This window comes from Natator depressus, chromosome 6 (genome assembly GCF_965152275.1).
Source record: "Natator depressus isolate rNatDep1 chromosome 6, rNatDep2.hap1, whole genome shotgun sequence".
Lineage (NCBI taxonomy): Eukaryota > Metazoa > Chordata > Testudines > Cheloniidae > Natator > Natator depressus.
The window spans coordinates 62,388,297-62,409,816 of NC_134239.1; the positions used below are offsets into that span (position 1 = coordinate 62,388,297).

The following is a 21,520-nucleotide window of genomic DNA, read 5'->3' on the forward strand; positions in this document are numbered from 1 at the left end:
TTTTATCATAAGTGTACATTTACAATCATTTTTGTCATGCCAAGCCTTTTGGTTTAGACAAATCATTCTTTAGGTCATCTCGTTCAATATCCCTTTTGAATCTTTTTAGCTTTTTCTTGACCTCAGGGTCTTCCTTAACATAGGCTTTCAGTTAACCACTTCCTTGGTGTTTTGGTATTTTAGGGTTAACCTGTGGCTTTTATTTGCAAGGTTTAATCCTTCCCTTCCTCCCTGTCCAGTAGGGTCAAAATCTGAACTCTTTTGTGTAACAGAATCCATTGGTGGCTGGGTGTGTCCTCTTTGCTAATGGCTTTGGGCAAGTCTTTCTCCCCCCAGTCAGTCAGGTAATTTGCATCAATACAGACACTAGCTTGTTTACTAGTTTTCAAATCCTCAAGCTTTACCAACTCCAAGGCTGGACTCTGTCTTAAAGAGATACCATCCATTTTCACTAGCATGTTAGACTCCAGGTTCCTTTGTCCTTCCATTACCAACCTCTGCTTTCCACATGGAATCAGATGTCAAGTCCACTAAGAGACTACAAGTCATATCCAAAATATCTAGAGATGAGAGTTTGCCTGTTCTCCCCTGCATTCTTGTAACCCAATAACCCAATCTTTCCTCACTACCTGAGTCACAGAGTTTACTTAAAGAATCAACATGGAGACATTCATGTTCCAACAACATTGTCTCCCCAACAAGCTGGTTAAGCTAGTAGGGCTGTTTAAATTCCCTAACAATTTTTATTTCATTTGAAACCTTTTCAAAGCTATCCACACTGGGTCTTTCTAAAGCAAAGTCAGTGGATCTGTACACCTCAGAAAGACTCTGGCAGTTAGGAATTGGAACAAGTCTCCCAAACAAACTGTTGCTTTCTCTATACAGTGATTCACCCTGAGTTAACTCAAATCACTTCCACACCCATCAGTTGCAGCAAACTGCTTGCAAAAATTACCCTTAAGATTTTTCTCTTCAGGAATCTTTCTAAGCAACAACCCATGTTTCACAGAAATTCTGCCCTTACCCTTTTCACCTAGAGCTGGCGCTAAAGAAACATTTTCCTGAGCAACAACAGACTCTTTCAGGGTTTCACTTAAATCCACAATCACCTCTGTCCCATCAGGAGGATTTTTACAAAACCCCCTTTCAGGTAAACTGCTAGACTTCATAATCACAAGATGAAAAGTATTCTCTTCCTTGTTACAAGTTTCCTCACTGTCAGTGGCAGGGCTGGCTCCAGGCACCAGCTTTCCAAGCAGGTGCTTGCGGCAGTATTCAGAATGGGGCGGCAGTCAGTGTTCCACAGCAGCAATTCAGCGGCAGCTCCGCCGCATTTCCCGCCACTGTGGCTTTTGGGTGGCAGCTCCGCCGCTCTTCCAGGCACAGAGGCAATTCGGCAGCAACTGCTTGGAGCGGCAAAATTGGTAGAGCCACCCCTGGTCAGTGGGTAATATAGTCAAATCACCTTCATGCTTTTCTTGTGCCCTGGCTATGATATCACCCTGATCAGACAAAGTTGTCATATCTTTACCCATCAACACACTAGCAACAGGCAAAATAGAAGCACCCTAATCGCTTGGTCTCCGGGAGCTATTTATGACATTAACTGGATGCAACCGAGTGCAATCTCATCATCCCTAGCAGACACAAATTTAGGACCACTTCCTTCCTGGGCTTTAGTTGTATCCAGAATCAACTCTGGGTCTACTGATTAAATTTTCAACGATCATAGGCTGACAGGCTTTTTCTGTCTGCTCTACAAACAGAAAAGAGCAGGAGAAACATTCCCCTTTAACAGACAGACAGCTTGGGATATCCTTTCCTTTGTCCCAGCACACATGGCTATTCACAGACAACTGCTTGGAGACTGGGGTAGCAAGTCATTACCCCTAACAGACACAGGAACATTTCCTTCACGGTCACAATTCTCCACACTGGTAACTGGTAACGTATAGGGATACTCATGTTGCACTAATCTTGCCAACAATCCATCAATTACCAAGACTGTAGCCCTTCCTTCCTCAGTTGGGGCATTACTCTGAGCACTGACCCTGGCCGGTTCCAATGAAATATTGCTCTACGGGGCCGCAATAAATTCCTTCTTGGTTTCACTTAAATTCAGAACCATCTCTGACACATCAGGAAGATTTTTTCACTTGGGGGCTGCCAGACTCTATAGCTGAAGGGCTGGAGGCCATCTCCTCCCCTTCGCAGCTCTTTTCACTGCCATCAGTCAAGCTAAAGGCATCAGCACCGTACTTCCCTTGAGACCTTGTTATGACATGAACGGTATTAAACTCAGTCATAATGTCATTCCCTATCAGAGCGTCTGCCGGAAGTTTATCTCGAATGCCTACCATCAGTTCACCACTAAAATCCGCCCCACTCCAGGTGGATCTTAGTTAAAGGAACAGTTACAGGAAACCTGGCTAAAGCCAGAACAGTTATGTTCTTGCCTGCCAGTTCGTCCTCCTCTCGGACATAACACTTAACCAAAGTAATGTCTGATGCTGTGTCATGCCAACCATGACAATCCACACCATTCACCTTTGAATTTCTAATAAATTCATCACTACCCCTCCAAGACTCAGTTCTGACATAATTCACGAGACCCTGTCCTTCCCTTACGTTCTCCTTTGGGGCTAGGGAGATAACATTAACATTTACAGGGTTAGCATCTGCACTCATAGTTATGGCATTGGCACTCACAGGGGTATAAGATGGTGGGGTGGTTTGGAATTCTGGACAGTTTGGCTTTATGTGCCCAGGCATTCCACATTGGTAACAGGTAACCGGCCTCCCTTTAGGGTAAGAGGTTTTGAACACTAGGCTCCCATGAGCTTTTTTATCCACGCTGGGGTTAGGTTTACTCCTAGACCCTTCCTTTCTTTTGAACTGGGGTGAATAGTGATTATTCTTTCCCAGGGGCTTACTTCTTTCATGACAATTTCAGTGCAATTTCAGCAGCCTGCAAAACACAATTGGGCTTTCCATCGCATATAGCATCCCGGACCTTGTCTGGCACCAAATTTAACATTTGTTCAAGTGTAATTAATTGCATTAACTGTTCAAAATTACCCCAAGCTTTCTCACCAGTAATTCACTTACTGATAAACAGTTTATGAGCACATTCCACATAAGAAAAACCATTAGACATTTTAAAATTTCTAAATTTCAACCTGTAAGTTTCAGAGGTAATCTTAAAACGTTTTAATACAGTATATTTATATTTTACATAATTCAAGGCTTCATCCATACCCATTTCATTGAACACTTCCCTGGCTTTCCCAGTTAATCTGGTCAGCAAGACAGGCATACGTTGAGCATCTGGGATATGGTGAATTTCACATAGACGTTCAAAGATAGAAAGAAATTCCTCTGTGTCCTCATTATCTTTGTAAATGGGGCAAGTTCTTTCCCAATTTTTGTTGTCCAGAGCGGATGGATTTGCAGGTTGTGGCAGCTTTTTCTGCTCTTCTAACACTTGGAGCTGAAGTCTGGCAGATTCCTGTTGCATCTGGTGAGCCTTCTCCTCAGCAGCTAGCCATTCTATATGCCTTAAGTGAGCCTCTTTTGCCATCTTATCAATCCTTTCTTTAGCCTCCTTTTCCATATCAGCTATCTTTTGCTTCTCCAGTAAACAAAGATCCGTATGCTTCTGTTCAAATTCAAGTTGTTTGTTTGTTTCTTATTGCAAGCATTCTCACTGGGTCTGCTTCCTGATCATTTGCCATTAGCAGATTTTTCAGTTCTTGATCTGGGTTTTTTCCTTAAAAGACAACCCTCTCTGTAAGCACAAATCATCAAGGCTTTTTCTATCAAGTTCTTCATATGATTGTTGCACACTCATCGTAGCTGATTTATAACCCTTAAACTCTCCAATATCAAAATTAATTTTTTGACAAGCATGTGGTTCTGATCCAAAAACCCAATTAACCTGTGGTAATGTGTATCCTGCCAACTATACTACTGTGACTGGGGTCCTAGTGGGGAGCCAGGTAGGTCACTCAATTAGGGTGAACTGCAAAGAATGGGGCAGCCAAACCCCAAAAAGCTGATGGATATTCCAATTCTTAGATTCACTAAACCAGCATAAAACAGCTTCTTTATTACCTTACTGGCTACTCAGAAGTCCAAACAACACAGTTCCATTAAAGTGATCCAGCCTCAGGCCTCCATCCAGGTACCCAAGTCAAATAAGATGAAAATTTCTGTAAATCTTATTCCATCATATAAAAGAAAAGGTTCTACCAATCCCAAAGGATCGGATGCATTACCTCCCAGGTTAATGAATGTTTCAGATCTTACCCAAATACATGCTACAGCCAGTTCTTATTAACTAAACTAAAATTTATTAAAAAACAAAAGAGAGAGAGTATGGTTAAAAGATCAATATACATACAGACATGAGTTCAATTCATTGAGGTGAAGATTCATAGCAGAGCTGGTAAACTTTGTAATTGCAAGGAGTTCTTTTAGAAATAGTTCATAGGTTATAGTCCAATGTCCAAATCTCATATTCGGGGCATACCAGCACAACTGGGACCTTAGTCTTGCGACTCAAACTTCCCCTGATGAAGCCTTAGCATATCTGAGATGACAGAATCGGGACCCAAGGATCTTTTATACAATTTCATGTCTTTTGACAAGTTGGAATTCCTCAGGGAACAAAAGGTAATTAGGATGACTTTGAAGGAGATCCATCACTGGTACTTAGCTAGACAAATTAACATAAGGCCATTTTCTTGTTCCTCCAAAGAGAGATGAATACTGAGATATCCCGTGTTTACAATTCATTTACATGATAGGATGTTCTTTTGACCTCTGAATTATCAGAATACAGCATAGACAGGGACTGTTGATTACATTGTCCACCCTCCTCACATGTCTTCTGTGGGTTAATTATTTTGCAGGATGTTTAACCCTTTCTAGCCTGATTTGCTGTGGTGTTTCTGAGACACAAGAACTGTGGATAGCAGTAAGGCTAGAGAGATAGACTTTGGAGCAGAATCTTCACATTGAGGAGACAGGGAAATTTTGTTTCTCATAGATTTTTACACAATAATAGAATGCTAAACCCAGCCCTGAATCTGGATAGCTACACTGTTCCTAAGAAGCACTAACCTATCAACCTGCACTTAGTTTTTTTAATGCTTTGAAATGGCTGCTGTTGATAAGGTTTTTACCAACTTTTGTCCTATTATCTAGATGTTTTTCATCACATTCTTTTGAATTATTATTTTGGTAGTTTGTTTCCATCTTAGGTATCTCACCTCATAATCACTAGCTTTAGAGCTAAATGTATAATGGTGTACTACAGTGGAGGGTGAAGGCCTAGTTTTCAAAGCTTTCAAATATGTAGGTTCCCAGAAACCCTAGGTTTGCATGCTGGCAATGTGCACTCAGCCATTCATCTTTCTGAGGTAGGCAAACAGATCATGCAGTCACTACAGTGACAAATCCTAAAAAAGGGGGAAATGTCATCTGGTCTTGGTGGACACTAAAGATCCCTTGTTCCTCTTTGGTGACTTTGGCTCAAATTTGCTTTTCCGCTGACTCGTGCAGTGAAGCGTGTGCTCTGTGGCTGTTGGTGACTTCTGAAATCAAGTGGGCTAAACTGAGATGTAAAGATGTTCTCTGGGTCAGGTTACAGCAGCAGCCAAAAATCCTACTGTATCTGTATCCTACCATTTTGTAATGGTGAGTAATGTCTACCTACTGCTTACCCTGAGGAGCCTCCAATGCCCCTTTCATCTCAGAGACAGTTGCATTTCAGTAATGTTTTATGTAAATTCCAGTGTATAAAGTGCTTTGGGATCCTTTGGGGTGAGAGTTGGTAATAAAAATGTAAGGCACCCCTGTCCTGTTATTAAAACCCAATACTGACTTATGGAAACTAAAATGCTCTTTACAAATGGTCTTGGGGAAAGCTTCTTTCTCAGTCTCTATTTCAGCGTCATCTTGTTCCCACAAAAGAAATAAGATGTTCTGCAGAGTTATTTTCCTTCTGAAGTAGGGTAGCTAGAAGGAGGACAGACTTTAGTGTAACACTTGGAGACCTGATAGCTTTTGCTAGTGCTCCCTAGACTTGTATGGTTCGAGACTGCAGGTAGAACTTCCCCGGTGGAGGGTCCTCCGCTCCAGAACTCACTCCCCCCATTGACCTTCGGGTTATGGCGTAAGGCCCATATCTCATGCTTTTGCCTGAGTGATGTTAGTATTGAGTTCATTCTGTGGAATAGTCTTTGTGGACAGTCTATTATTAGTCCTGATTGTTCAATACAGTGTGTTGTGTACGAATTGTATGTGTACCCCTGAGACTGTTTTGTGTTGATTACATTTTATAAACTAGTTCACACATTTCATCAGCTAATCATATTTCAGAGAGAAATATTATATACAGCCATCTGTTGTCCACCATGGGAAAATTTTGGTTCACCATGATTAACAATAAAATTCTTCTGGGCTGCAGGTACTTTCTCACAGAAAATGTGGCCCCTGGGTGTCTGCTCACTCCCCTGGGTGGTCTGTGTGCAGAAGAGAAAGGAACCAGCTCACTGTTTAGGTCTTCAACAAAGATCAGTTCTTGAGTAATTTTGAGATCACTGTATGAGTAAGAGACACCCATGCAGGCTTCTACCTGTCTTCCCTAGCATGAAGTTGTTACCCACCAGTTTGCGAGCTGTGTGCGGTAACAAGTTGAACAATGCTGGAATTCAGGCCTCAAGCCTTAATGCCCTACAGTGGAATATTAGACTCCAACTGCTGTTTATCTAAAGGGTGCATGTCTGGACTTGTGTTAACTAACAGTAATGAGATAACACATTCTGTTAACTTACACCCACTGCTTTTCTTTATTCAGTGTCCTTGTGAGCCTGTTTTTGTGAGTGGCTTATAAATTGTCTGTAAACGTTAATTCTGCACTAAAACTTAATGGTGGTGGGCCAGCTTAGGAAGGAATTGTATGCCATCTTGAAGTTTAGAAATGTGATTACAACTATATTGTGTAAGACATTTAGAAACCTGAAAACACATCTCTCTTGCCTCATTATCTACTTCAGTATTTTCCATTTGCAGCCATCAGTTTTCTCCCCATTCCATGCCTTTAGATGTATGTGTTAGTATTTATTGCATTTGGTATCTCTTGATCAAAAATCAAACTTCACAATCAGCTGAGTTCAAGGGAGTTAGGTGCCCAACTTCCATTGAATTTCCACATAAGTTTCCTTTAGGCTTCTTTCAAAATTCCTGCCTATATATTTTAACACTTATAGTAACTGATTTTTCTATCTTTGAAGAACAAAAATTACATTGTGGGGGGCGGGAGGGGGGGAATCCATTACTTCCCATCTACTCTCCCCAGTGGTCAGTGCAGGATTGTTCCCTGAGTAAAGTTCCTGCTGCTTTGTCAGGTTCAAATACCTTTGAAGTGTCTTTACCTTCTTTGCCAGATAGAGTAAAACAATGTTGTAAAGATAAAAGAATTACCTGCTTGTTCCTTTTCCTCCGCGTGTGTGTGTGAGCATGACCATTTGATCTGTACAAATGTACAGCAGTTAGTGATTAAGACTTCCCATCTTGTGACTCACACTTGGATTGTTGTCTGGGACAGCAGCAGGAAAGCTAAGGCATTGCTACTCCTTTGGTTGTTTTTTATATTGTCAGTGTACAAAGACTGATTTTAATTTCCTCAGTCATCTAGAAAAAGGCAAGTTTTTCTATACAGAAAAGGATAGTACTTAAAAAAACCAGCTGTCCTCTCTGATTCAAATTCTATTAGCTGATATTTGTTTGTTTGATCAAAGCCTAAATAAGTGGCTGTATCATGGCCAAAAAAATTTAAAATTAGTGCCTAAAGTTAGTCTAAGTCTATATTCAGGCACCAAAATATAGGACCTAAATTTCAGAAGTGATGAGCACCTTGAAGCTTCAGTAGATGTCATGCTTTTTGGGCAGAGGATGGGGGGGCTCATTCACAGCATCTCTAACTATCAGGTCATTAATTTAGTTGCCTAAATTAGATTTAGAAGCCTAACTTTAGGCAGCCACTTTGGATAATTTTGGCCCACATCTTTAGAGGGCACTCTAAGCCCAAAATATGGATTTTTTGTTTAAAAAAAAACACAACTCTTATAAAGCCCAACATAAATTATTTCAAGACCTTTACAATAATTCATGGGCAAGAATATCTTGTCCTTTAAGGTGTCCAGCAGTTCAGTATCCCTACAATTATTTGCAGCATTGATCCCAGGATATGAGAGAGACAAGGTGCGTGAGGAAATATCTTTTATTAAAGTCAGTCCAGTAAAAGATACTACCTCCCTCACCTTGTCTCTCTCATATCCCTGTACTTATTTGTGAAGAGAAACTTCATAGCACATACTGAACTCTCTGAAATCTTGATGGACTGAATATTAGAGCCTCTACTCCTCACCTCCTCCACTTTCCACCTACAGAATGCCTGTCTCTTCCCTGATTCATATAATTTTGCAGCTGCTTGTCCTGAGTCACCAGATGGGTGTTTTTCTACCGTACTGAATTTTATGGAATCAGCACTGCAATCCTGTTGAACTTTCACTGCTCTGCATTTCCCTGAGGGCAGGTGTTGCGCCAGCTCAATGTTTAACTACTGTCTCACAAGCAGGATAAGGGAAGGGAAAGGCAGGGCAGGAAAGAGACGTCACAGAGGAGGAAGGTCCTGGAGAAATCAGTCCTCTTTAAAAACCTTGCGCGGAGGGACAGTTGGCAACTGCTTCAACGCTTTGCAGTACACGCTCAACCTTCTTTACTTGGCAGCCAGGATGCAGGATGTGAGTGGAATATTGAAGGAGGGATTCCTCGTTAAAAGGGTAAGAGCTCAAGACAGGAATTGGCTTTCTTTTGTAACTGACATATTTAGACTGCCTTAACTCTTATAACTGACTGTTGCATCTGAAGTGAGGGTCTGCTGGAGCCAGGCCTAGTGCAAGTGTTTGAAAGTAGTTATGGGTTCTACTGCTATTCCCCATTCTTCAAAGAGAATTTCTCTCAAATATGTAAAAAGAACAGGAGTACTTGTGGCACCTTAGAGACTAACAAATTTATAATAACATGGCTACTACTCTGAAACCTCTCAAATATGTAAAATCTTTCAAATTGGTGGATGCATTTTAAGTGCAACCACAGAACTTCTGTCTAAGGTGCATGTATTTATAGAGTTAACCTCCCTGGCTCTGGTTCCCTGCACCAGTGTTTTCATAGAGGATGAAAGAGCCATTGGTTATCAAAAAAGCAACATTATACACTCACCAGAACATTCCTCAGCAAATTGCAGGTAGAGGAACCTAGCAGAAGGCTGGTGGTAGAAGCGGGATAGAGGTGAGGAGTGAAGCTTTCAGTCTCTGCTCTTGGAAGAGGCTTAGAGCCCCTTCTCTCTGGGGCTAACTAGATTGGCATATTGCGTTCCACAGCCTGTGCAAGCAGAATTCAGAAAGAAAGAGGAAGTATCAGCTTTATGGGAGATCAGAACATGAGCATGAATACAGGCCCATTATGAAACAGGACACACTCTCGTAGCTGCACGTAAGATGCATTCAGCTAAAACCACGGTGAAAGCAACTGAAAGAAGATCTGTGTTGCAGGTCTTCCCTCCCACTTGCAGGGCTGGATCACAACCAGAAGCGGAGAGGGGAACTTATTTCTGGGCAGCAGCAGCAGAAGCTTGTTGTTATTATGGGTCTGTCTTACTTGTTGTTAATCGCCTTTATTTTAATACAGAAAGGGCAATGCTGACCAGGGGCTTGTGAGGTTTAAGCCACCTTGGGAAATGCTTCTGTGCACTACACAGCAGCATCACTGGTGCTAATGTGAAGGGTGTGTACCAAGCAGGGCTCCCAAGGCAGCTCAGGTAGTAAGAGCTCCCCATTGTCTGCCAGCCAGCCATTCTCATCCAGGGAAGATGATGACTGCTGCTCCTCACTGAGAACACCCAGGAGCAGAGCTTTTGCTGCTTTTTTCCTTCCCTTTCTGTTGGAAAATTTTAAATTAAATATTTCATTTAGGGTGGGTTTGGCCTGAACTGGAATATTTTGGTTTGTAAAATGGCCCCAAAACCTTTTGTTTTGAGTCATTTCAACATAAAAATGAATTTCCTGAGTATGGTGCATTGCCTGATAGGAGTTGTACTTCAGGCCCCCATTCTCTCCTATGAGTTGGGGTCCCTGGCCAGTCTACCTCTCGCCTCAGGCACTGAAGTCTTCCCTCTGAACCGTATGGTGTTTCATGGGAGTGATGTGACTGCTGGTGCATAATGGGGTTTGTCCAGCCAGGGAGCCTTGCCCAGAGGGGAGGATGGGGGTCTCAGGTGAACTGAACAACAACTCCCAATGTGCCATGATAGGGAAATACATTTGAAAGCTGAACTGGTCAGTTCAAGAAACTGAAGCTAAACACTTTGATTTTGGGACTGTTGAAAAGTTTTCTTTCAATTGAAAAGGCTGAAGTGAAATGTTTTGTTTCCTAATCACATTTTTTTTTTGAACTTTTCATTCTGCAAAAAAACTTGATATTTCACCTTTTTGTCCTATGTGGGACAAAAACATTGAAATAGCAGAATTTCCCCTTGAATGGAAATTCCAATTCTCACTCAGCTCTACCCAGGAGGCATAAATGCACCAGAGCAGCTGTGGGGTTGCCCTGGTCGCAGTGCTTAATTTGTGCCGGGGCTTGCCAGGGCCGAGCCCCAGCACCCCTAGGCTTGGCAGTTCATAGCCCTGGCATCTCTGGGCTTGCTACATCAGTTATGAGTGTAAAAAAATTACTTGAGCCCCGGCACCTTATTGCTTGAGCACCAGCACCTCTTTCATTGTAAATTAAGCACTGCCTGGATGGGTGCAGCAGTGATTTTGGTCTTATCAGGAGAGTGGATGGAGAACCTCTTGGTCCAACTGTAGCAGTGGAAGTGAGGGGGGCAGGAAGATCTAAGGGCACCAGCTGGAGAGGTGGCGGGAAGGGGTGAAAAGGAGGAAGGAATACAGAGTAGGAGAGAGAGGAACGGAGAGAAGAGATTGGGGAATTGAGTGAGAGAAATGGAGTGGAAAGAAGAGGTAGAGGTTCATTAAGGTGAAGAGAGGAAAACCAGAGTGAAGGACTACAAATAAACACAAGGCAAGGCCATGTAAAAGATGGGGAAAAATAAGTGAAGGAGAGAGACTGACTCACTAAATGGGGAAAGAAGAAAACAGCTAAAACAGACAATGTTAACTGGAAGAAAAGTAGCTGAGGGGATTCACAGGCACTGGAAAAAGACAGAGAGAAGGAAAGAAAAAATGGAGTGAAGGAAGAGAAGGAACAAAACCAAAGGCTGATCCAGCCAGTTAACTTTTGCTTAGCAAGGGCAAGATGTCTTCAGACTTAGTCAGGTTTGAGAGATCCACATTACACCAGTTTTCACAGAAATCGTTAATGTTCCCTCCCAATCCCAAACACATTAATGATCCACGATTCCTGCAGTGACTGGACCTTGCACGTTCCCCAGTCTCTGCCTTACCCACCTTTTTTAACATGATGAAGCCTCCACTACCTTGGTGCCTTACTGACTGACTGTAAAGCTCCATCTCCTGTGAAATATGTAAAGTCAGCTCGACTGCACCATAAAGCCAGAACTGCCGCCAAAAGACAGGACCAGGCATGTCTGTGCCACTCCCCTGGGCAAGCTCTTCTTTAAAACCAGCCTTAGAGCTCCAGTTAATCACACTACTGGATCACAGAGGTTTTTGCTTGTATTCCAGCGCTATAGCACAAGAGGCATTTGGCGGTTTAGCAGCCTTCACTTGGTTGGGATGAAAGGAACGCACAGGAAATGGCAGCATAGTGAAACAGTTTAGTCACAGGAGATGGGCAGCAGGTCTGATATGACTAAGCAGCAATTCGCATTAGGGGAATGTAAGAAAAAACCTAGCTGCTCAGTCAAGAGTTTTCAAGGCTGCCTGGAACCATGGAACCTACCAACATGCAAAACTGATAGAGAATTAAACATGGCTGCTGTTTGATGAAATTTATTCATCAAACAGCAGCCATGCTACTGCTGACAGCAGGCTGGATCCTTGGAGGTGCTGAGCACTCTGAACTCCCACTGACTCCAACTCAGAGTTACAATACAGTAAATCCTGCCCAAAACCCAGCTCCCTGTTCCCAATGTTGCAGATTGGTCATTCCTCTGAGTCACTCATCTGCTTTGAGCTTTTGCCAGAAAAATTCTTGCCATCAGAGATGAGGGCCATGTTTGGGAAAGAATAAAAATTGCATCTTCTTTGTCCAATGATTTTATAAAGACAGAGGAGAGATATTGACAGAGGAAACTTGCCATGTTAAAGCTCAACTTGTGAGTTTCCAGTGGTGGTAAATTGATAAATTTGCAGTTTCTTTCCTCTTGGTGGGAGAAAGAGCTGCACACAAGGCAAACAATGAATCTGACAAAAAGGGATGGGGGGAGCCCTCTTGTTTTGAGATCACTTTGGGATTTATACTTTCTTAGTCCACGGGGAAACTACCCCAGCTGCCACTAGCAGTCCTTTCCAGACTTGTCTTTTAATCGAAACAATCTAACTCATAAGAAATATGACCTTGCACGTTCTCAGAAGATATCAGCAAGAGTCAGTTTAGAAATCAAAGTTCCAGCATGCATCAAGGTCTCCTTAGCATGACTTTGGTTAAATAATTTTGGGCATTTATCAAAATTCCAGGGTAATGGTCCACATGAAGGAAGTCCATTGCAGTCTCTCTCCAGATTTGTTGGTTGTATTATCACAATATACATAACAACCATTCCAATGAGACTTCTAAAAATAGGTCTGCATATAAGGATAATAAGAGTGTTACCATGTCACCTACCCAAAAGAAAGGTAGGTGGAAAGAGAAATACTCCTCTAAGCTTGTCTTTAAAGTAACCAAGGAAATTTCTTTTGGCATAGGGACATATTGTCCATAACTGGAAAGCAAGATGGTTTGTTCTGCTGCAGGACAAGCTGCTGTATTATAAACTTGACGGAGGCAGGAAGGAGCCTTCTCCTAAGGGCAGGATCATTTTGGATGGTTGCACTATCACTTGTCCGTGCCTGGACTATGAGAACAGACCGGTATGTCTTGAAACATTATCACCATTCTTTTCTTTGCAATGACTTTTTTATTCTCTGTTTTCTCCCCTTCATTCCCTTGACTTCCTCAATTTCTTCCTCTATTGCCCCTGCATGCCTCTCTAGAACTGGGAGCAGTTGATGCTGATCAGCCTTTCAGCAGAGAAGGCCAGGTCAAGGTGTTACTCCTGGATTTCCTTATCCTGTCTCTGAGGATTTCCACTCTGGTTGTTTTTCTCTGAACACTCCAGCTCAGAGATGCAATCATATACTAAAAAAAAAAAAGGCTGTGGAGGGGAGAATTGGATATAGATGAAAATTCATCTGCCCTGCAGTCACACTGAGAAGGACATGAACAGCATAGTAAATAGGGAGGGTGAGAAAGAGGAAGGAATATGTTTTCCTCACCTTCCCCAATGGTGCACCTATGCTCGAGTTGTATTCTTTGCCTTCCCTAAACTGTGCATCTGGGCTAGCAGCCAGCTCAGGGAGAATTTGCTGCTGTTGAAAGTTTCTGGAGTGTGAAGTCCTCTCTATGTCTAGCCACAGGTGAGCGGCAGCAATGCAACCTTCCCCTGACTGGTACGAATCCGTGTAACTATATATTGCTGAGTCTGTATTTCAGCAAATCTGTTGTTAGAATGAGTATAGCAATGTCTTTCAGCTGTTACCAATGTAGGGCAGATTTGAACCATTAATGTAGATGTGAAAGCTCCATTTCCAAGTTGTAGATCCCTGTGTTATCCGGATAATCTCCGGCCAATCCGCTTTCTTGAGTATACTGGGCTCTGGGCATACAGCTATTACTTGGAGCTAATTGACCCCCAGACTTGAGCTGTGACTGGTGTCCTTCTGGCAATGAACTGATCAGGATTCCCTGCAGTGGTTGACGGAGCTTCTGTTGCGTGAGACAGGGCATCAGGGGAGCATTCCATGCGTGTTAGATAAATGCTCTTATTGCTTTTGTACTTTTCTGTCCATAGCTGGTCATTAAGCTGAAGACAAAAACCAACACAGAATATTTCCTTGAATCTTGCTCCAGAGAAGAGCGGGACTCTTGGGCTTTGGACATTACTGGAGCCATTCATGCTGGCCACCCAGTGCAGGTTCAGCAGCTTCACAGAATGAAAAATTCCTTCAAACTGCCCTCAAACATCAGCCTCAAGTAAGTATAAACATTTCCCACCCAGTCCTAGGATACTTTGAAATGGAAGGTATTCAGTGACACATCTAGTCTATTGCTCTGCATCATGGGACCTCAGGTGGGATGATTAGTCCATTTCCCCTACACACTGTTTAGAAGGAAATTTCAGTAGGTGTCTGTTGCCCTGCATTGTGGCACAACTCATTTACTTATCCTTAAAACAGCTCTGATCAATTGTGGCTTTAGGTCATATAACATTCCCTGCTTGTCTGTCTGTCCATCCATATAACACTGCTCTCTTTTGCTCTTTTACAGCCACATAGTGGACAAAATGCATGATAACAGTAATGGAATTAAACTGATTCACAACACGGAACAAGGCAATACATACAAAGAAAGCTTTACAGGTACATAAGCTCTGGATAACCAGCCTCCCAATGCCTGATACTTTGCTGCAGAGAAAAGGGAGCCACTGTGGAGTTTTTATACAAGAACAGATTATTTTTATACAAGAAGAGATTGTGGCAAACAGAATGTACTGGCCCATTTATGCCCTGCCTCAAAAAGTTCCTCAATTATAAATTTATCCCCCTTTCTTTAGAAATATAGAAGCAAATGTAGAACCCAGTGCCTTTGGCGAATCTTGCCTATGCTTGACATTAATATGTCGTTGCCATTATGATAAAGCCGGGATGGGCCAGCTGGCAGGGATTGTCTGTCTGTGTGTCTCTGTGATGAGCAAGCGTGTTGTGTCTCTCTGTCTGAGAGCTGCCTTTCTCTTTGTAGGTTCTGCACTGGTGGACTGGCTGATCTCCAGTAATTTTGTTGCCTCTCGATTTGAGGCTGTGACATTGGCCTCCATGCTGATGGAAGAAAACTTCACCAAGCCTGTTGGAGTCCGGAGCACTGAAGCCATGCGCAATGGTGATCTGGCTGAGCAGTTCCTAGATGACTCAACAGCACTGTACATGTTTGTAAGTAATGTGGCTTCTAGCAGTAGGATCTCCCCATCCCTCCTGACTCAGATTTGCTTTTAGCTGGTAAAGAGGTTGTGGAGGTGAGGGGGACACACTGCATGTACCAAATGGCAAAATATATAAAAGGTTAAAAAAATATGAAGGACAAATTAAAAATGAGAAGCTTTGGGCTTTTTAATACTTTCCAAGGTTTTTACTTCCCTCAGAAGTGAATGACTAAATTTTGGTTATGGAGGCACCTACAAATAGGAGAGTTACGCATCTAACTGGTTACAGCTGTAGTCCCTAGAGCTAGCTCTGTTTACATTAGTGGTGGCCAGGCTGAAGCTCTGCTAAAAATCAGGGCTATTGTAAGTGTGTGTTTTTTGTGGTTATTCATTTGTCCATTGCACTCTGACAACTGAGGAGATATGCAATAGGCATATGGAATTGGATATATATCTTTGGGAAAAAATAATGTGTTAATGACAGGTTTGTGGAAGACTATGAGGTCAGTACAAAGCTATTCTGTATATTGTTTAATTAGCGTTCATCAGATTAACCAAAACTTTTCCAGTTACCATTTTTTTCCATCTGCAGGCTGAAAGCTACAAGAGGAAACTCAGCTCCAGGGAAGAACTGCACCTCCACATCCTTGAATTAAGTGGAACAATTGTAAAACAAGGATATTTAGTAAAACAGGTAAATATGACATTTGAACATCTCCTCTCATTAAGAATTGAGAAAACCAACTCTAGTTGTTCTCTGGGCTGTATGGAGGGTAAAGCTGAATGCCAAGAGCAAGGCTGGATAATTACATTCACTTTCAGGGAGACACTATTCTTCCTCATTACCTGTCCTAACCTGTCAGGTGGCCAGCAGAATTAGCTTTCATGTTAGCAATACTGCAGAGTAAACAGCAAGAGAGTCTATTTGTTGATATAAATAAGTGAGAAATTAAATTTGGAAATGAGAAGAGAGTCTATTTGTTGATATAAATAAGTGAGCGGTAGAACTCACTGCTGAGGGATGTTACTGAGGATTATAAAATAATTTCCAGAAGAGCACAGGGGTCCTGCCCAAAATCCAAATTCTATCCTGAGTAACTACATTCACTTTCAAGGGGATGCACTGTTCTTCCTCATTACCTACCCTAACCTGTCATGTGGTGCTGTTAAGGAGCGGTTGTGTCCCCTCACTGAGATACTTTACTCAGCATTGAAATGCATCTAACTCATGTATGAGTAGAACCTACTCGTGCAAGCAGTTATTCATGTCCATATAGTTGCTCCCATTGACTTCAAATGTGAGTAATTATGTGTGAATGAATAACTGTTTGCAGGCTCATGTCCTTAGTTTGTAAAACATAGTTTATGATACTTGCTAGGAACAAGTTTGCTGTTAATCCTCAGGTTTGATGGCATAAACTGATCACTCATTGGGTTGGGTGCAGGGAATCCCACTACATGTGTTCCTCTTAGATGTCTTTCTGGAGTTGTATGTGAAGCGTTGGCCAGTGTGGGTGATGGGGTACTAGATGCACCTTCCTTTCTCCAGGGTTGAAGTGTTTTTACTGACACTGTAAAAGACGGGGTGAAGCAATCCAAAAGGGCCTGGGATCCCGTGAATTCTCAGAGCACTCAGAGTGAATAGATTTGTTTGAGGGCTCCAAGATAAGGGAGAGGAGTCAAGTAATTTCACCTAGATTCTTCCCTTCTTTTCCTTTAAAATTATTCTGTAGTAGTGTCGACCCTGACAGAAAAAGAAATCTGTGCATATCCCTATAGGTGTAAAATTGCTAAATACAGGTGGATGTGTGCCGTGTGTACTGCCCCGGGGAAGGAAGTTCATACTGTGGTTCAACAGAGAGGCAAGATTTCAGGGAAGACCTCTATCCTAGGTCTGTTACCACCATTGTCTTTGACTGTACTTGAAAGCCACAGCTTAGGCTCTTCATGGGAAGTGTCATAGTTACACGGGGAGGTGCCTCCAATACAGGGCAACCACACTGACAATGAGAGGGTTGATTGTTCGTCTCTCTCACTTCTCAGGGACACAAGAGGAAAAACTGGAAGGTGAGGCGCTTTGTTCTGAGGGCTGACCCTGCTTTCCTGCACTACTACGACCCAACAAAGGTGAGTGAGCAGTGAACTGCTGACCTCAGACACTACATCTATGTACATATCTCTTACAAACTGTAATAGTAATACAGTCAACTACACAGGAAATTGGGCTCTAGGACTGCCCTCTCCACTTCTTCTCCAGGGCCATGTGCCCCCTGAATTCCTCCACTCTTTCCCCTTGGGACCCCTCGGGGATTTCCTGGGGCCACATCCCTTGTGTGGTTTTTTGTTTTTTTTTTTACTCCCACATTCTCCCTCATGCCTTAGCTCTTTTGGGATTCCTCTGTCTGCCCCTAGAGCCATCTCCCCTCTGGGATTCCTCTCTCTCACACACCCCACTCTGGTGCTATGCCTCTTCTGGGATTCTTTTTGCTCTGGGGCTGTGTCCTCTCTGGGCTGACTCTTTCCCATCCTGAGGCTGCATCACCTCTGTGATTTTTCTGCTCTCTTGTCCTCCTTATTGTAACCTTGAATGGGGCCTGATCACAGAGTGCTAATGGGAATTTCTGCTACTCAGTTCTAAATGTGTATAATGAATAGCAGAGCTTATGTATATGGATATACAATGCTGCCACTGAGTTACGATGCAGTGAAGCCCAGTACAATACAAAATGGCATGTGGCTAGAAATGTTTTAGTGATATTTAAAGAGACCAGACAATGAACTTTATTTTACTGAAATCTTCCCCACAAGTGCTGTAAACCCAAACTGCACAGCCCTGGGATAACACAAGAGAGCAAACGGAGAGAGAATGGAAGCAAAACTGATCAAGTCTCACTGTCCTGGCTGAGTGAAGAGTATAAAGTGAACAAATAGCATCAACAGGGGAAAGTTAAATGGATTTTTAAAAGTTGTCGGATGTTGTTGGTAAAACAGAGAATAGGTTTTAAATATGATTGTTATCCTAGCGCTGTCCCTTTAAATAACTAACCTCCCACAACTTACTATGGAAAACAGCTCTGGCTGAGAAAGCAATTGAATCAATGTGCTGGGAGGGCTTTCCCGAGACATGGACGCACTTGTTTTAGATCCAAATGTTCAGTGTGATCTTGTGTCTTCACCGCTATCCAGTATGTCTGCCTCAGGGAAGGGTTCTAATTCTTACCTCTTCCAACTGGGCCCCATTTTCCTTTCTCACTGCAGGAAGAAAACAGACCAGTTGGTGGGTTTTCTCTCCGTGGCTGCCTTGTCTCAGCTCTGGAGGATAATGGAGTCCCAACTGGTAAGCATGAAACTTTAGGCTGCCTGCTTTGGTTACTGAGGGCTGGTTTACTCCCAAATTTGCCCTGAAATAATTGAATCAGTTTAATTCACGCCTTTGTTATTGTGGTGCAAATCTGTGGGTAGACCAGTCCTGAGTCTCCTGTGAGAAAAGGGGTAGGGGACTGAAGATGACATACCTGTCCCAATACCATTGAGCTGGGTCAGGGGGACTGTTTAGATCTACTTTTGGATACACCAAGAGTTGCCTCTTTCCCCTTTTGCTTTTTGCTTGGGCTTGTCAGTCAGGTCTCCACATGAATCACGGGAAGGGAATAGGGCATTGGCTGATACTCCGGAAAATTAATAGTAAAGGGGGCAATTCCTTTTTGCTGGGATATGGAAGCTCTTTATTCAGAGGCATCCCTCATCCCCTCTTTTCCATGCTCCCTACTGACACCATCTTTTTCCTCTGTACCTGCCATGGTCCAAATCTAGTGGACACTAAATATAACAGTGGAAGAAGCTGTAACTGAAGGGTGAATTTGTTTAGCTTAAACAACATTGCCTGGAATCTCAGCTTTGTGATTCAATGTTCCTGCTGTCAAAATAATTTATAGTATGAAAGCAAATGAGCACAAGATTAGTGTGGGACAGCAAATGTGGGTCTCAAATGGGGAGACCCTTCCTGATGAGACATACTTGAGAGGTTCCTTCCCTCCCTCCTTTCCCCATCCTGAATAATAAGTAGGACTAAGTTTTAGTCATGGGTATTTTTAGTAAAAGTCATGGACAGGTCACGGGCAATAAACAAAAATTCATGGCCGTGACCTGTCCAAGACCTTTACTATAAATACCCCCTGACTAAATCTTAGCTCCCCCCGCCCCCCCTGGGGCCAGCCGCTGCTGTGGGGGGCTCCCCAAAGCCAACCGCACCAGCCACTGCTCAGGCAGTCTCCGGGGCCAGCTGCTTGGGCAGCCCTGGGATCAACCACACTGGCCGCTGCAGAAGTCACAGAGGTTGCAGAAGGTCATGGAATCCATGACTTCAGCAACCTTAATGGCAGACACGCGGCCTTAATAATAAGTGATGCAATGAGAAAGCCTTTAAAAGAAAACCATGAGGGTGGGAATGGGGAATATAACCCCATGTAAAGGAAGCTTGATGATGGCCAGGAGCAGACAGGAGATTAAATCTAATTTATTGTAGGGTTTTCTAAGAAACCCACCACCATAGTATCTAAAACCAATAATAATAATATTCACTATTTAGATAGTGCTTTTTGTCTTCACAGTGTGTAACATTGCCTGGTTATTCCACAAAACACCCCTGTGAGGTAGATTTGTATTATTATTCCCAAGAGAAACTGAGGCACAGAAGAATTAAAGGACTTGTCCAGAATCACACAGCAAGATCTACTACTAACTTTAGTTATGCTAAACTCAAATTCCACCCTCATTGAGACATACATCTCCCACAAACCAGTTCTCTACATGCTCCACTAACCTATTGCACTCTTCCTCTGCAGGGGTGAAGGGGAATGTACAAGGCAACCTCTTCAAAATCATCACTAAAAACGACATTCATTACTACATCCAGGCCAGCTCCAAGGCAGAGCGAGCACAGTGGATTGAGGCCATCAAGCGGCTGACATGAGCAAAATGGACTCTGTACCCAAATCAGGGATCAGGGTGAATAACTGACATTCATGAGCAAGCTTGCTGCTGTCTTTGCTGGGAGTATTGACTCTGGGATGGCTGATCATGAGATGGAAGAGCAAGTCTGTACATCCAGGTGTCCAATCTACTTCTGACAGATCCATATCATGCTTCACCCTTTAGCAGAAAAGCCTTACTGGTCCCCCTTTGCTATGAGACTCGTACATTCCAGTAGCCCATGTCTACTGCAGTCACAGTGACTGAACCAAGGACTGTGGGTTGGGCCAGCATAAGCACGGGTTTCTGAGGCCACCTCCCTTGACATAACACCACAGAGTCTTTTGCTTAGTTGCACTCTGATTGCCTCAGGGAATACCACACTGAGACAAAACAGCGGTCTGTCCATCCACCTACTCCAGGATCCAGCCTCCTTCTATGCTGGAAAAACCCATGGTGCTGTAGGAACACAGGATTTGTCATACCTGATCATACCCATGGCCCATCTACTCCAGTATCTGATCTCTGACAGTGGCCAATGCTGTATATATCAGAAGAAGAAGAGAACCCCACAATCCACCTGGGCAGCTGTGTAACAATACATGGTAAGGGGGAGCTTTTCTCCGTGAACCCAGCTGGACCTCAGTTTGAGTTGCACCAAAGGACTGATAACTAATCATTTAATCCTAGTTACTGTTGTTTCTACTTCAAACCAATAAATTTTGCACTTTTCTAGTAAACTTGACCCCCTAATCATATTAAATCTAGTAATGGGGTACTTGAAACAGCTTTACCCTTTTCACATGATCTTTCCCAGAGGTCAGATCGAGAGGTGAGGAAATAATGGTACTTCACCCAAGGAACAAATAAAAATTTTACCCAAATTTCACCCACAATCCTAAACATCTCCCACTGTGCCAGAATAGCATTGTTATGGAATAATTTTCCCAACCTAATTCACAAAAGCCTTCACATGGAAAGATTCAGTTAAAGTAAAAAAGCTGGCTTGTTGATTTACAGGGAGGTTTTCAAAGGCACGAATAGAAAATAGGCTCCTGAGTCCTAATGACAAGTGCCTAACAGCCATTTTGTGCCTTCTGAACATTTCCCCCTCAGGGCATACCAGCACCTCATTTTCCCTACTGGGACCACCCCATCACCCAGGTGCTGAGAACCCCAAATTTAGGAGCATGCTTAATACTTGAAGCGTATTTTCAAATAACATAGACTGCTCACATTATTTTAGAAAATTCTCCTTGTTTTCTGAACACCAGTAGCTGACAGCCATATTTTCTGCAGTGCCCAAAAGAAGCCCTTTGAAAATACTGT

General features: G+C 42.9%; 1 protein-coding gene across 1 annotated transcript; it reads left to right on the forward strand.

The window, feature by feature from the left end:
- Positions 1–8,718: 8,718 nt before the first annotated feature.
- PLEK2 (pleckstrin 2) lies at positions 8,719–20,903 on the forward strand. The gene is made up of 9 exons (XM_074957033.1): positions 8,719–8,849; positions 12,951–13,115; positions 14,096–14,277; positions 14,572–14,663; positions 15,043–15,230; positions 15,813–15,914; positions 17,264–17,347; positions 18,479–18,557; positions 20,065–20,903. The coding sequence occupies exons 1-9, from the start codon at positions 8,802–8,804 to the stop codon at positions 20,190–20,192; spliced, it is 1,068 nt and encodes a 355-aa protein (XP_074813134.1). The 5' UTR covers positions 8,719–8,801; the 3' UTR covers positions 20,193–20,903.
- The last annotated feature ends 617 nt before the right edge of the window (positions 20,904–21,520 follow it).

Excerpts from the sequence above, each read along its gene's own strand:
- PLEK2 (XM_074957033.1), top strand. The coding sequence starts at position 8,802 with ATGCAGGATGTGAGTGGAATATTGAAGGAGGGATTCCTCGTTAAAAGG. Across the intron at positions 14,278-14,571 it reads CCCTCAAACATCAGCCTCAA|CCACATAGTGGACAAAATGC; the intron begins GTAAGTATAAAC and ends GCTCTTTTACAG. Across the intron at positions 15,231-15,812 it reads CAACAGCACTGTACATGTTT|GCTGAAAGCTACAAGAGGAA; the intron begins GTAAGTAATGTG and ends TTCCATCTGCAG.